The 14,473-nt window shown below is 39.4% G+C and overlaps 1 protein-coding gene across 1 annotated transcript in view; it reads right to left on the bottom strand.

The window, feature by feature from the left end:
* The window catches only part of LOC134863131 (cell migration-inducing and hyaluronan-binding protein-like), a 181,887-nt gene that overhangs the window by 34,083 nt on the left and 133,331 nt on the right, over positions 1-14,473 (bottom strand). Inside the window, exons 12-14 of the mRNA XM_063881433.1 lie at positions 11,993-12,162; positions 8,762-8,971; positions 6,892-7,097 (exon numbers count right to left, since the gene is read on the bottom strand). Coding sequence (XP_063737503.1) covers positions 6,892-7,097; positions 8,762-8,971; positions 11,993-12,162 — 586 coding nt within the window. The remainder of the gene's footprint in view (positions 1-6,891; positions 7,098-8,761; positions 8,972-11,992; positions 12,163-14,473) is intronic.

The following is a 14,473-nucleotide window of genomic DNA, read 5'->3' as shown; positions in this document are numbered from 1 at the left end:
ATCAGAGGCTTGACTGCAGCAGCTCCAGCAGACCCTTTATTCATCCTCAAGGGGAAATTCAGAGATACCAAAGAGCATCCTCCATATGAGAGATGTATAACTAATGACAAATACAAGTAATGACACAGTTGAGGAGATGAAAATGAATAATTATATATATATATATAATATTAAACGTTCTTGAAAGATGGTTTAAAAGCTTCAGCTGTGGCTTAGTCCGTACGAGTCCTGATTGGACCAAAAAAATACGGACTGTGGACTGGTAGCTGCAGAGCCATGTTCGCCTCATTGAGTAAGGACACACATGCATTTTTCTGTTTTGGTGAGGTTTCAGAGCATACAGTTCTGCCAGGCCTCACCAACAGTACATGGATGTGTGTGTTTGTATGTATGTATTCAGACTTAAAGGGTCCTGAACATGTATCTGTGAGTAGTTGGGGGTTAGGTGCCTTGCTCAAGGAGGTGAACTGGCTCTCCAGCTACAAGTCCACACTCTTAATTTTTTAGGTCCAATCAGGACATGTAGGGCCGTTCGGTTTCTTTCTTTTTTTTTGGTTATTTTTTGGGGGGCTTTTTGCCTTTAATCGGATAGGACAGTGGAGAGTGACAGGAAAGTGGGAGAGAGAGTCGGGATGGGATCCAGAAAGGGCCACGGGTCGGGAATCGAACCCGGGTCGCCAGCGTACGGTGCAGGTGCCCCAGCCAGTTGCGCCACGGCCGGGGCCGGGCTGTTCGGTTTCTAAGCCAAATTCCTACAGGCTAAACCACACCTGAACCTTTTAAGCCATCTTCTGAGCACTTTTAAATATTTAATCTGAGTGGACACTGGCTGTGTGTCTATATGCTCACGTAGATATAATTCTGAACAGGACTATTCATTTTCATTTCCCACACTGTGTCATTACTTTGTATTTGTCATCTGCCGTTTAGAGGTGGCTCTTTGGTATCTCCACTTCTGAGGACCTCTCTTTACAGCTCAGACACCCCCTTTTAATACATGCTTTCATAGCTGTGCAAATGCTTTTGGTTTTTAAGAAAACGCCTTCCCCACATGCATCTGGCATAATGAGAAAATGATTATAGTCCCATTTGCAAGGTATTTGAGAGAAAGCAGCTTAGTGTGATGAATAAGAATGAAAAGGAAAAGGAATGGCAGATATGCAGTTTAGCTTGAAAGCAGATTAACGCTAGACATTAAACCTCTCCTTCCTCCACTTCTGCCCCTCTCTATTTGTTCGCCTTTCTAAAGCTCTTTGTCTCCCGCTTCTAAACTCTCTTAAAATGCTGAAGCTGTTGTTGAATATTTATCCACTTGGTAAACCAATCAGTAGGAGGTACCAAATAGAGATAGATGTCACAACAAAATTCTCATCAAAAATATCCAGTCGCTAAGAAATTAGTGATGGTTTTTAAACGCCCTTTTGTGGTGGAATATTTTTTGCAAATTTAATGGAAAGATCTATTCAATATTCATCACCAAGACATTTCACAATGAACCACAACCTAAAGGTGGTGTCTGAAGAAAATTCTGTTGTTGAGATTTTTCAGTCCGTACCCAAGTGGTGGGCCAAACCAACTTTACCATCTTTGAAGCAACGCTGCTAGCATGGCTAAACATGTTTCTATTATTATATCAGGGGGTTTTGATCCAAATTCAATGTTCTGTCTGCTAACAGAATTAGTTTGTTCAGAAAACCCTCTCCTGCTTTCAAGGTGGAGGCAGATCCATGCCCATCCGATGTGCCAGATGGTTGGTTACACAAACCAGAAGCTGTCGCCGGAAACAGTTTGGAACAGAGCAGAGTCTTTTAAAAAGTACTTTGTGTGCTTCCCCTCAGGTGACTGAGTGTACCATCTGTCAATCTCACTCCTGCCAAAGTCAGGAGAAGAGCAATAACACATTTCCCACCAGAAAAACCTTCATTCGCGTTCTTTCCTCTTAATACTCCCAAGTTTGATATAACTGATATTACTGCAGCATCCACGGTGTTCAGGTGGTCATTTCAAGCTTTAGTGATATGTATACATGTGACACACCCCCTCATACAAACAACCAAACACATTCTTCTGAATGTGACGCTCTATTTAAACTGCAACACCTGCCTTACACCACCAGCCCATTATCCACTTGGAGGCTCTGGGGGAAACATATTTAATCAACCCTCCTATATGTTCCATATAAAAATAATTGGTGGGGAGTGATGAGGTCAGACACTAGCCGCCAGACTCACACGTGAGTTGTCTGACTGAACTGCAATTGTTATTTTGAATGAACAAGTCGTCTCTCTGTTTCATGTCACATACACCTACACCTCACAATGGGGGTGGGAATCACCAGGGTCCCCACGACACGATACTATCACGATACTTGAGCCACGATACGATAGTATTGCGATTCTACGATTGCTAAATATTCGATACGATATATTGCGTTATGGCAGATTTCTGATTTCTCTCCGCGCTGACTCCATCTTTGTTTTGACTAACTTCCTGCCAACGCCACGGACTTTACCCATGGCCATGATGGCACAAGAGAAAGCTCAGCACCATCTAGTGCAGTGGTTCTCAAATTTTGGGTCGCAGACCCATTCTGAGTGGGTGGTAGTTATGCAAGTGAAAAAAAAAGTTGAGAAAAAAAACTCAAGTCAAACTTTTATTTTGAAGGCCGAAATGTCAAATGCTGTGCGTGCTGTAGCTGTTTGACTGGAAATGTGGGAGACCAGAAATGGTTTTGAAAACTGCTTTCACGTTGTGATCCAGGATTGGCTCCAAGTCTGTCTTTTTATTTCATACAAAAAACGTGCTATATATATATATATATATATATATAACTGCAGAGGTTCAAAACTTAGGGTCGTGATTTATTGACGAAGGAATAAGTGGGTCCTGAGGCTAGTCCAGTTGAGAACCACTGATCTAGTAGATTGAAAAGGCAATTGTTAGCAAAAACTTTATTGTGGATTTGCAATATGAATAGTTTATATAATAAGATATAGATACCAGGCGTCCGTGTATCGATACAATATCACCACGCAAAGTATCGCCATACTATACTGTATCGATTATTTCCCCTACCACTACCCCACCTGAAGTATGGGGTACTGATAGTTTGGAACCACTGCGGTTGGATTTTTGATGTGATCATGTCATTCTGTGATCCTGCGATAATCATCCTGTGATATCGAGAATCCAGCTAGGAGACTTGTTTGCTAAATGTTTGTTTTAGCGCTCCTCTAACTATAGTGATACATGCCATGCTACTAGACAAATAACTGTGATACTGAATCAATAAAGATGGATTGGGTATTTGTTCATTTTGCATTGATCCATACTTTGCATTGGTTGGATCAGGGTAGAAAATAATGAAATAGACATATTTAATGTCCACTCACATCATCACGTTTCCTTTTGCTTGACAGGGCAGCATTTGAACTCCTCTGCCATGGTAAAAATAACAGAACAAACCTGATTCCTCAGAAGAAGGGGGTCTTAGAAGGATAATTAGTTTTGTCAGTAGATGTCTGCACCCCCATTCCCCTCTTTCCTGATCCTCACTTTGTTAGAGAGGCATTAGATTTAAATTACAAATATGCATCCCAGAATTTAAAGCAGTTTAATCCGGGTCACAGTTTCTTTTTTTTATCCTCTCCCTACACTGCCTTCAGCGGCAGAGCATGCTGGCCAGGTTTAAGGATGGCTCTCACTAAAAGCCACCTGCTCTCCAACAGGAAGGATTAGCTTCAACGTTAGCCTCTACTGTCCTTACATTTTTTATTTTTTTTTTGTTCCTCTGTCCTCCCCTAAAAAATCCAATTATAACCGGCTGGTAAAACACAATCAGGTACCCTGCCTAATGAGGCTCTTTGTCCGATTTGTCTGGATCATTGTATTCTGTAATGATTTCTAAACCCCGCTGTATTTATTACTGTGGATTGAAAAAGTCTGCTTTAATAAAACATGATTGCACTAACCGCGTTTCACGCTGTAAGATTTATTTCTTGTCAGCTTTTTACACTCCATTGTGGCTCCTTCTGTCTCCCCCCCCCCCTCATTGTTGGGTTGTGTTGAATTTTAAAACAGCGATACATTTTAGTTATATTTGCTCAGAACAGGAGACATGTGGGCTGCAAGAGGAAGATGAAACTGTCATCTAATCAGAGCCAGATGAATGCGCCGGGCCTCAACCGATTGCCGAATTAAACTGTGTGTGTGTGTGTGTGTGTGTGTGTGTGTGTGTGTGTGTGTGTGTGTGTGTGTGTGTGTGTGTGTGTGTGTGTGTGTGTGTGTGTGTGTGTGTGTGTGTGTGTGTGTGTATGTGTTGGCTATGCCTCATTGTAACTTTTTTAACCGGACAAACTGTCTTGTTTTTCAGTATATGTTCACACATTTTGAGTTGTCTTAAAAGAATATTCAGGAGCCTAATAAACATTTCAGCTTTTCATTTTCATCAGCTTTTTTTTGCCTAAGTTGCACAGCACTGTTACTTTTATTCTTGTCTTTTACAATTATTTTTGTATTTTAGCTTGAATTATTATTTTTTTGTTGCATAAATCTAAATGCTTTTTTTTTGTATTTTATTTTAGTAAAGCACTTTGAATTGCCTTACATGTTCATGCATGCCATGTTCATTCCATATTATTGCTTCCAATGCAAGTAACAGGGACTTCCCAATCAGCTGGTAATCTTTCACAGGTACACAAATCCCTCCTGGGATTTTTTGTGGTGGTAAATAAACCGTTAGCCGTTACCTCACTTTTTCTGCGTGGAATATCAGTACCAAATTCAGATCACACAGTTCACACGTGGGAGGAAAAAAACTGGTGGGAGGTTGAGCTGAGCCTCCAGCTGCAGATTTCAGGTGGTGTGTTCATGTCATGCTGCGCTGCCCTATCCAAATATAGACAATGTGAATGCCTGAGGAAGCGACATTCCATTTGCTGAGCTGTCGTCATACGTCCCTGTCATAGAGAGTATTTATTGTCCTCACACCGTCTGATCTCTATATCTAACTTCATTAATCAAAGTAAGGCCATTTGTGATCCCTCCACTGCAGCCTTATATCATCTTTGACGAAAGAAAGAAGATATATGATTGATTGATTGATTGATTGATTGATTGATTGATTGATTGATTGATTGATTGATTAATAAACCTGTTTTAAGATTAATTGGTGCTCTTTGTAGTGTATCGGAGACATGTTGATCCAGGTTGATCACTCAAATGTAAAGTGAAATTGACTAAGAGGCTGTGATTGGTGAATCTTTGTGTAAGATATAACTGAAAATATTGAATTGCTGCTACTGTATGTCATACATTAAACTCTGCGCTCTCTGCAAATACACACTGCTACTTCCTTTCACTAGTGATCTCAGTTTTTAAAGCTTACTTCCATGAAAGCTCTTTACTGGTGAAACTAAGACTGACATCCGATAGTCATGTGATATTGTCACACAGCAACTTGAAAGCTACGTCGTATTTCAGTTCCCTCTCTAGCTTAGGAAGGGACACGTTCAATTCTTTGTGAAGTGTTACAACACTGAGCAGCTCAAGACCCCTTTTCTAAAACTGTCACTGGACATTTTTAAACGACAGCTAAAGACACATCTTTTTAGATTAGTTTTTTATTAGCGACACCATGGTGCTTTAGTCTTTATTATTGAACTACTTTTATATTGTTTTATTGGTCTTAAAGGGTTTTAACTTATATAGTTTATGTAACAGTTTTAAGAGCAACATTTCCTTTTAAGTTGGTCTTTTAATCTTTATTATAATTGCCAACGGTTTTATAACTTATATCTTTCTTTTTATTGTACACACATGTTTGCTTTTATTTTATAGGGTTTTTTATTTCTTGCATCGCTTCACTTTGTCTTGTGTCATATTTTTCCGAGAGGAATCATTATTTATTTCATTGTATTTTATTTGTATTCTCATTTCTTTTACAGCAATGTGTCTTTTTTTTTGCGATGCTGCATGTATCATAAAAAGTCTTGTTGTTGTTTGTTTTGACCTTGTGATGCGTGCCATTTTGTAAAGCACTTTGAGCTGCACATGCTGTATGAAAAGTGCTGTATAAATAAAGCTTTATTATTATTATTATTATTATTATTATTATTATTATTATTATCATTATTATTATTATTATTATTATTATTATTATTCTTATCACATCTCAATAGGAGTATTAAAAAATAAGTATACAGATAATTAAACAATGTATATACATATAATATATTATATTTAATACATGTAATAATTAATTAATTAATAATTAATATATGAAGTGTTCCCATAAGGAGGTAAGAAAAGAAGCATTAAAGCAGCTTTCCTTAGCATGTAAAGAGTTTCCATTAGCTCTTTTCATGGCTGACACAATTTATGTCTCTAAGGTCTGAATCTTCTTAGGCAAAAAGGTTCATATGTATATGATGGGCTGCAGGAAATTCATTCGTTCAGACTTGCTGATTCCTTCGCTATTTGCTCAGACTTTCAATAAGTCTGGCCTCACCCCTCATTGTCTGTGAGATGAGTCAGCATTGCTCTGATTCAGCTCAGCGAGGGAGTGTAAAAATGTGCTTTCCGGTCATTCAGAGCAGTACGATCACGGGAAAAGTGATCTCTGCGCTGCAGGTTGAACACTTAAATAAAGTTATTCTGATCACCAGAGGGATATCTCCCACATTGTTTTATCTTGAGTATCACACTTTTTTCTTGGCTCGAGGAGTATTTTGGATGACTTATTTTTAGTTTTACATCTGTCTTTTCTGAAAACCAATGTTTAAATGTGCATCCATAAGCTTTAATGTAAGAAAACATATCCATACACTGTGCAGAGACCCTGCATGAAGAGGTCAAAATGTGCATTCAGTTCTCTCTGTACGTCTGTGTTACCTGCAGTCCTGCCGCGGGTTGGCTACATATCCTGGGTACGCTCCTTCGGTGATGTGTCGGCACATTTTGCTGTCTCTGTCTGAAGGCAGCAGAGTCCCAGCTCGCACCATCAGACCCAGGCAGTGGTCGAACGTGTTCCTCTCCTCTGGACCGTCCTCGGTGAAGAAACAGTGGCCCAGCGTGTCGTAGCCCACCACGTCCTTCACCTAGGGGCGAAAACAGATGTTAATTTTTAATGAAACACACGCTCATTACACAAAGACTTTGTCTTCAATCTGAGAAATATTTTCCAAAATAGACAATTCAGGGCTTAATTTAAGATTTTTGCTTCTTATTAAATGTACAATTTCACAACCTGGAGGAGGGGGTTGCTCTTTTTGAATCCATTGAAAATGACTGAATACTGTAAGAAGGAAGACTTTCAAACATCACTTCAGAGTATATCTGAGATAGTGCCCAAAACATTCTGATAAAAGTTGAATGCATTTGCTGAATGGATATGGATCAAGGTCCTTGGCTGGCTCCCCCCCCCCCCCACACACACACACACACACACAGTGGCATGAAATGATTACCTGATAAGTGTAACCCTTCAGCTATTTCTGACTGCTCTTTCCATTGGACCTTCCAGGGGCATAGCTATTTTGTCAAGTTTGGGTGGGGTGGACTTCTCATCCTCTAAGGGGGTCCTGGGCCATGCTTACCCGGGCAGATTTTTAAAAACATTTCAAAGTGAATTGCATGCATCTGGTGCACTTTGAGAGCAAAATGAAGAGGCTACATCTAATATAACAGAGATGCACTTTCTCTCTTATTTATTTCGTTACTGCGGTTCAGCATCTCGGGAGTCCTTCTGTGTCGGTGGCCAGATTTCCATGAGCAGGCCCCTCTCACACACATCTACAACTGCAAAGTGTTACAGTTTTGATTTGACAACTTTGTATTGAGTTATTACAGTTTTATCCGAGTTGTATTTTCGCAGTTCAGAAGCAAATCTCTCCCTTCCCTCTCACATCGCGGGTGCAGTAGAACCCGCCTCCTGTACTGCAGGATCTGCATTCTGATTGGCTAAATCAGTGTCGGAAACTCTGTGTAACAATTGGCCTGGGACTTGTGTGCTGTTAATCCTTTGTGACCTTGGATACATATGCGCAAAAAAAACAAAAAACAGACACACAATTACAATTCGATATGAACTGAGGGCTCCTCAGTATTTGCTCATATTTGCTATTTGCCCAGCATGAGACTGGGCAAATAGCATGCGGCTCGAGAGCCGCGGGTTGGCCACCCCTGGGCTAAGGGGTGGCACATCTCCTAGTGGTTGACCAATCACAAAAGAGCTGGCCAACTAGCCAATGACACCAGACAGGGCTCTGGTTTCAGACAGAGGGAGAAAAGAGGTGCTGCAGCACAGGCAGTATGAGAAAAATAAAGAGCTTTATGAACATTACAACATGGAGACATGTCCCAGGAGAGACACTACATAATAATATTAACCTGAACATGAACAGAATATGTGCTCTTTATTTAGTTTAAATCCATTATAAGTTCACATACACACAGGGATGTTCTGTTTGGTGTCATATAGTGTTTTCAATTAAGTGTGTCATCAAGTGTGGGTGTGCCAAATAAAAATTAGCTCTGAGCTAAATCTAAAACTATTTAAGTCAATCAAATTGCAACTGTATACTATGTTAAAGTTTTTAATTGTAGGAATTATGTTTATTCACAAGCGTTACTCATGAGGTTAATACCTGAACAATAAGCTGATTTCCCCAAACATCAAACTCTTTCTTAATTATGTTCCTTACAAATACTCTAAATGTAGTCAAATTGTAAAACTAAACTTGAACAGATATTCCTTACTGACCAGCAATCCGTTGGAGCTGTGGATGGTGACACAGCGGGAGAAGGAGTGGTGGATGGACAGGTCGGTGACAGCTGTGGGGGGGTTGTAGCCTCCCCTCTCATCCACGTCTCCGTTCATATGGAAATGAACCGGGTAGTGTCCCATTGTCTGCTGGCCCATGTGCTGCAGCTCCACCCCGGATATATGGACCGCCCGGAAGCCCCGCTCCACCTGAAGAGGAGCGCAAACACACAGCAGTCGGGGGGGGGGGGATTATGTTATAGTCCTAATAACAGCTAGGACTATGTTCCTCAAAAATCTAATTGAGGTATTAAAATGCAAAAATGCAGGTAAATGAACAATATCTGATTTAAAGACAGGAAGGGGGGATAAGGGCAAATGAATGATCCAAAGTTCAGGAGTACGCAGAGAGAAAGAAAAAAAGGGTTTCTTTTTATTTATATACTATCTTTAAATACCAGCTATACCTCTTTAATTGTATATGGTCACTTCAAAAATATATATACTGCTACTTAGATGTTTTACCATTGTGTACTTACGTATATGCTATCTGTTATCTTCTTGTGTTTCTTATTATTAAAAACACGTGCCTACTTTTTTTATTTATAAACTAAGTCTTACTTTATCTGCACTATACTGCTGCTGTTGTAATAATGTACATTTCCCCAGAATTCAGATTCTGATCTGAGACACAAGGAGCAAGAAAAATATAGAATGCTATTTTAAAAAGAGTGATTCAAGGGAGGTATGGTTTATGATTCGGCAGGGGGGTGATGAAGGATAGGATGGGGGAGAGGCTATAGTTCACAGATGAAGAAAAATGTGGGAAAAGGAATCAATGGAAAGATACAGTGAGATAAGATAAGAGTCTGATTCTGATTCTGATGAGATTGACCTTTATTTATCCCAAGGGAAATTCAGGAGTTTGTAGAGAGATGTAGAGAGAAGCTCTGAAGCAAGAGAGGTGCTGAGGAAAAGGGACATAAAAGTATGATATGATGAGGATGTAAGAACATCAGAAAAAGGCTGCAAATCTATAATGGAGGGAGGTTAAAGTCCACAGGTGGAGAGAGTCAGAAAGGAAAGATGGAATGGGAGGAAAAATGACAGAGAGAAAGAAAGCAGGAAGGAAAATATATATGGAGGACTCAAAATAAGAGTGAGGTTGTATGAATTAAAGAAGTGTGGGAAAAGGGAAGAAACAGGAAGTAGGGGATGGGATGGAAGAAGGATGTAACGTATATGAAAAGATGGAAAGTTAGCTTGGAAGAAAAAGGATAGGAGCGGAGTAAATAAATAGAAGGAAGAATAAGCGGTCAGATGGATTCACAGCTGAAGACAGTACAAAATGTAAGCTTTTTACCACATCAAACTAGTTTAGTAAAGATTACTAAAAAACAATACCAGTGGAAAGTAAGGCCGCTCCTATGAGCTCCTGATATTGGTGGAGATACGAGGTTTAGCGCAACAGTACGAGCAGAACTTTCATGGGGGGAAGTATACCTGAGGCCATGTTTGGAAGGGCTTCACTTGACTCTCACTGATGTGCATGCATGGGTAATGTGTGACAGACTGTGATGGAAATGTTTAATAGGATATGATAGCTCGCCCCGGGGAGACAGAGGCATGAAGCAGCAGGAACACAACCACAGCCTCTCTCTCAGCCTTATGATTCTTATTTTTTGCTTGTTTGTTAACTCTGCCGTCAAAGTGACAACGTATTTTTGTTGGCCGAACAGGAAGTCAGCATTGCAAAGGGCTCCCCTCTGGATTTTTTCATTAGATTTCAGTATATTCCAGAAAAACAGCTCTTTGGCAGACACACATTCATGATACTTCACACGTTTTACTCAGCAGTATAACTTCCAAATGCCAAATTGTGATTTTTTATTCCTAAAGTTAAAAGCTAACGCTATTCTATAAACAAACTACATCACGGTCACCTAGCTGCCCATCACGGTCGCTAAGCTAAAGGTGGCTAATGTCAACATGATGACGTTTCATAGTTTATTTAGACACTTGTTAGAAACCGTTCTTTTTATGACACATAGCAGCTTCAGACATTAACTGGGGGTTTATTTATGTTGGAGATAAAAAGGTGAACATCTCTTCAAAAAAACGTTTACTTTGAGAAAAGGGAACTGGAAGTGCTAAAATGCTAAGACATTTCCTGGTTTTGAGCCTTGTTTCTGCACCACTCTATTTCAGACCCAGCCACTCTCCCATCAGTAGATTTACTCCACCAGTTCATACTCTCCACTCACCCACTCCTTATTCCACCAGTCCACTGCCAGATTGTCTTTGTGCCATGAGCCTTAGCTTTCCAGCATTTCATCCCATAGCCTGCCAGTCCCTGCGTTTCAGACCTTTTCCCTGTTTTTCCCTGGACTATGTTGTAGCCCTCAGACTGCCAGCATTTTTTGCATTTTTGCACCTCTTTTTATAAGCAAACACTTTCTTCTTTGGATTATTTTGTCCTTGAACTTGTCTTCCTGTCCTCTCCTGTCTCTCTCATAGGCTTCTACAGCATGGATTTCCTCAAGCATACTAACCTTTTTTTTTACATAGCTTTTACATTTGTATACATCAGAGCATTTCATTTTTTATTTGAGCTTTCCACATCCAGAAATGTGTGGATCTGGTTGTCAGAATGGTGCGTCGTTAAAATTCTGTCTCACACTGTGGTTTGCTTTCAACAAGCATTTATTTGCTGGAGAGAAAGCATGAATAACCATGGGTAGCGGTATTGATGTGGCACTGTCACAGATTATCTGATGGGAAAATCTGCGAATATTACCGATCCAGAAAAATAAACTAATAAAAAAACAATAATAAATGTTAGTATTTATTATATTTCTAGTTTATTAGTTGTTATAATTGGATTTGGTTCCCTTGACTGGTCCAATTATGCATGTTGAATAAATGTCTCATGACTTTTTTCAATGGATACATGTCCGTCAAAGAATCAAATTACTACTGCAAGTTTGCAAAGCACTGAATGGTTCAGCCCAAAATAGACCCGGAAGTTAGCCGGTTAGCTAGCCAAACAAAAGCAATGGAATGTGTCTATTTGATTTTGAAGCCGCACCAGGTCTGGCTCTAGTAGGGATCTCTGCACAGTGCTTGTTCTCAGGAAGCATACTATGACCCCCCGGTTGGAAACTGGGTCAAAATTTAGCCATCCGTTTTTTTTTTAACTCTGTAAATGACAAGGCTGAAACAGAAGCGTACCTTCACGTGTCCACCGAAAGTATCGAAGTCGAAGAAGTTGCAGGCCTCGTTGCCGTAGCAGCCGGGCTCCATCTCACCACGGATGAGGATGTTACGACTCAGCAGGCCCACCTCTGCCCTCATGTCCACCCCGTCTACTTCCTCACCCATGTGGATGAACTTGGCCTTACCTTCATAAACACAAACACACACACACCTCAGAATAGCAGTAGATGAAATTATGCAGTCTGGCACTGCGTATGGCATCCCTGGCATCAGTGTATGAACATGTGTGTGCGGATTGTAAAATGTTGTCAAGAAGATCACAAAAGCACTATAAATGCAGTGTGAGAAAAATACAGTCTTTTTGTGTGTGTGTGTGTGTGTGTGTGTGTGTGTGTGTGTGTGTGTGTGTGTGGCTGAACAGATGTTCTAGATAATTGCTAAGAAGGAGGACATGATGCGGAGGCTAAATCGTATGGGCAGAGTGTGCTTATAATTATGTTGACAGACAGTAAAACACTTAACACGCACAGAAGTTGTTCAAAAACTGCTTGTTTTCGTGTTTTACAATATCTTCACCTTTTAAAATTTTCATTTTTATAGATTTTTTTGTAATGAGTATAGATTGTATTGTGTGTTTGTGTGCATGTGTGTCTGTCCGCACTGTAAAATACATAAATCCCAGCCTAAAACAACTTTTGGATAAAAAAAAAAACAAGCCTGGAACTAGGTTTAGCTCAAAGTCAGTTTTTTTCTGCATAAAATGTGAAGCTTGCGCCTCATCAAATTATCAATATACAAGTCACACCACTTTAATTTGGGCCACATCATTTTCCATTTAGAAGAGATATATGCATGCACCATCATAATCTAAAACAACTAAGACCACGTAGACAGTGAAATAAATATGAAAAAACATACTGCAACATAAACAACAGCATTCAGGAGTAAACTGTGTCTCTAAATAATAATAAAAAAAGAATGATCTTATAACTGATCATGAGAATAATTGTTATTAGTATTATTAAGACTGAACATCTAAGGAACAGGTAAAGACAGAATGAAACATGTGGTGCAGTCATATTACTATGGGATGGTTTTGTCACACACTTTTTGATGGATCATCTAACTGCTGAAATACAGTGAGACAAAAACCAGCTTCAGACGGACTGATTGATTCAGAACATTTAGAACTTGTATAACGTCATGACATTTTTCTAGTTATAAAATTCACCCACACTCCCACACCTCCTACACAGCAAGGTTGAAAACTACGGTATTTTACATTTTGCATTGTGTAACTCGCTGGAAGGCCTCGGCAGGTGATTGTGAGGCCGAAGTGAACAAAGAGTCCATGAAAGGCAGGAACGACAAGGTTGAAGGCAACACAATAACAGAGCGCTGCAGAGCCACAACATATCTGTTCCACGAGCTCTTCACTTTTACATACTGCACAACGTAAATAAGCTGTTCGAAAAAAACCAATGAAATGTGAAATCGGATAGACAAAAGATTACACACCCACATGCTTTATCCATTTCTATGATTCTATTCCCCCAAACCCAGCTGTCAAAAGGAACACATGAGCGCTATCAATCCAGATCATATTCAAAACACAGACAGCCCAGGCATTAAAGACATGATTTAGATCATAAAATACTACATTTTAAACGTTTTTTTGTAAGTCCATCAGTTTCTTCTGGGACTGATATATCCCTGCTACAATATTTAGCTGTATTTCTTGAGTTAAAGATTTTTAATATATTGTTGAATAGGTCTTCTTATGCTGTTGTGGTACTTGACAATTAAATAGGGGAGGTAAGGGGATCATGTGAGTTGATAATATGTTGCCAAAATGTCAGCTCCATGTCATGTAATATTTAATATTAGCACTCATGAAACTAACCTAATAAAGACTTTTGATTGCAATTGTTGATACTAAAGATTACACAAGATCCATGATTAAATACTTGTAAAAACTTGGACTGCTGGACTGTCAATAAACATTTCACTGCTCACAGTTTGACTCACCATAGCAGGTAAAGCACACTAAGGTTAAGGGTTAGGAATTAATACGACAGAATAACATAATTAATAAATATATATACATACATACATATATACAAGTTTCTCTCCTATTCAAGTGTCCTGTAAGATAAGTCAGCATGCTTAATTTCAGAAGTATAAAAATGAAAAAGAGGTGTGTTTTCATGTAATAAATGTCTGCTTATCTATTTATGTGGCTATCAAAATAAGCTAATATGTGAGTAATTGCAGACATGCCCAGGTGAGGTAGTAACAAAGTGATGGTTATTTTCCTACAGCAAAAATTAGCCATCATAAGCTAGTGGTCATAACCAGACTAGTGAGACTATAGCATCAACATTGGTACTGGTAAGAGGTCAGGCAAATTCTTCTTTTAAACGTTACATCCTCTCATTATCTGAAAACTTGTAGTTTTAAAAGACTCTTTTAAAAAAATCTAAAATATAGAGGATG

The sequence above is a fragment of the Eleginops maclovinus genome, chromosome 4 (assembly GCF_036324505.1).
Source record: "Eleginops maclovinus isolate JMC-PN-2008 ecotype Puerto Natales chromosome 4, JC_Emac_rtc_rv5, whole genome shotgun sequence".
NCBI lineage: Eukaryota > Metazoa > Chordata > Actinopteri > Perciformes > Eleginopidae > Eleginops > Eleginops maclovinus.
This window is presented reverse-complemented; position numbering and strand designations above follow the sequence as displayed.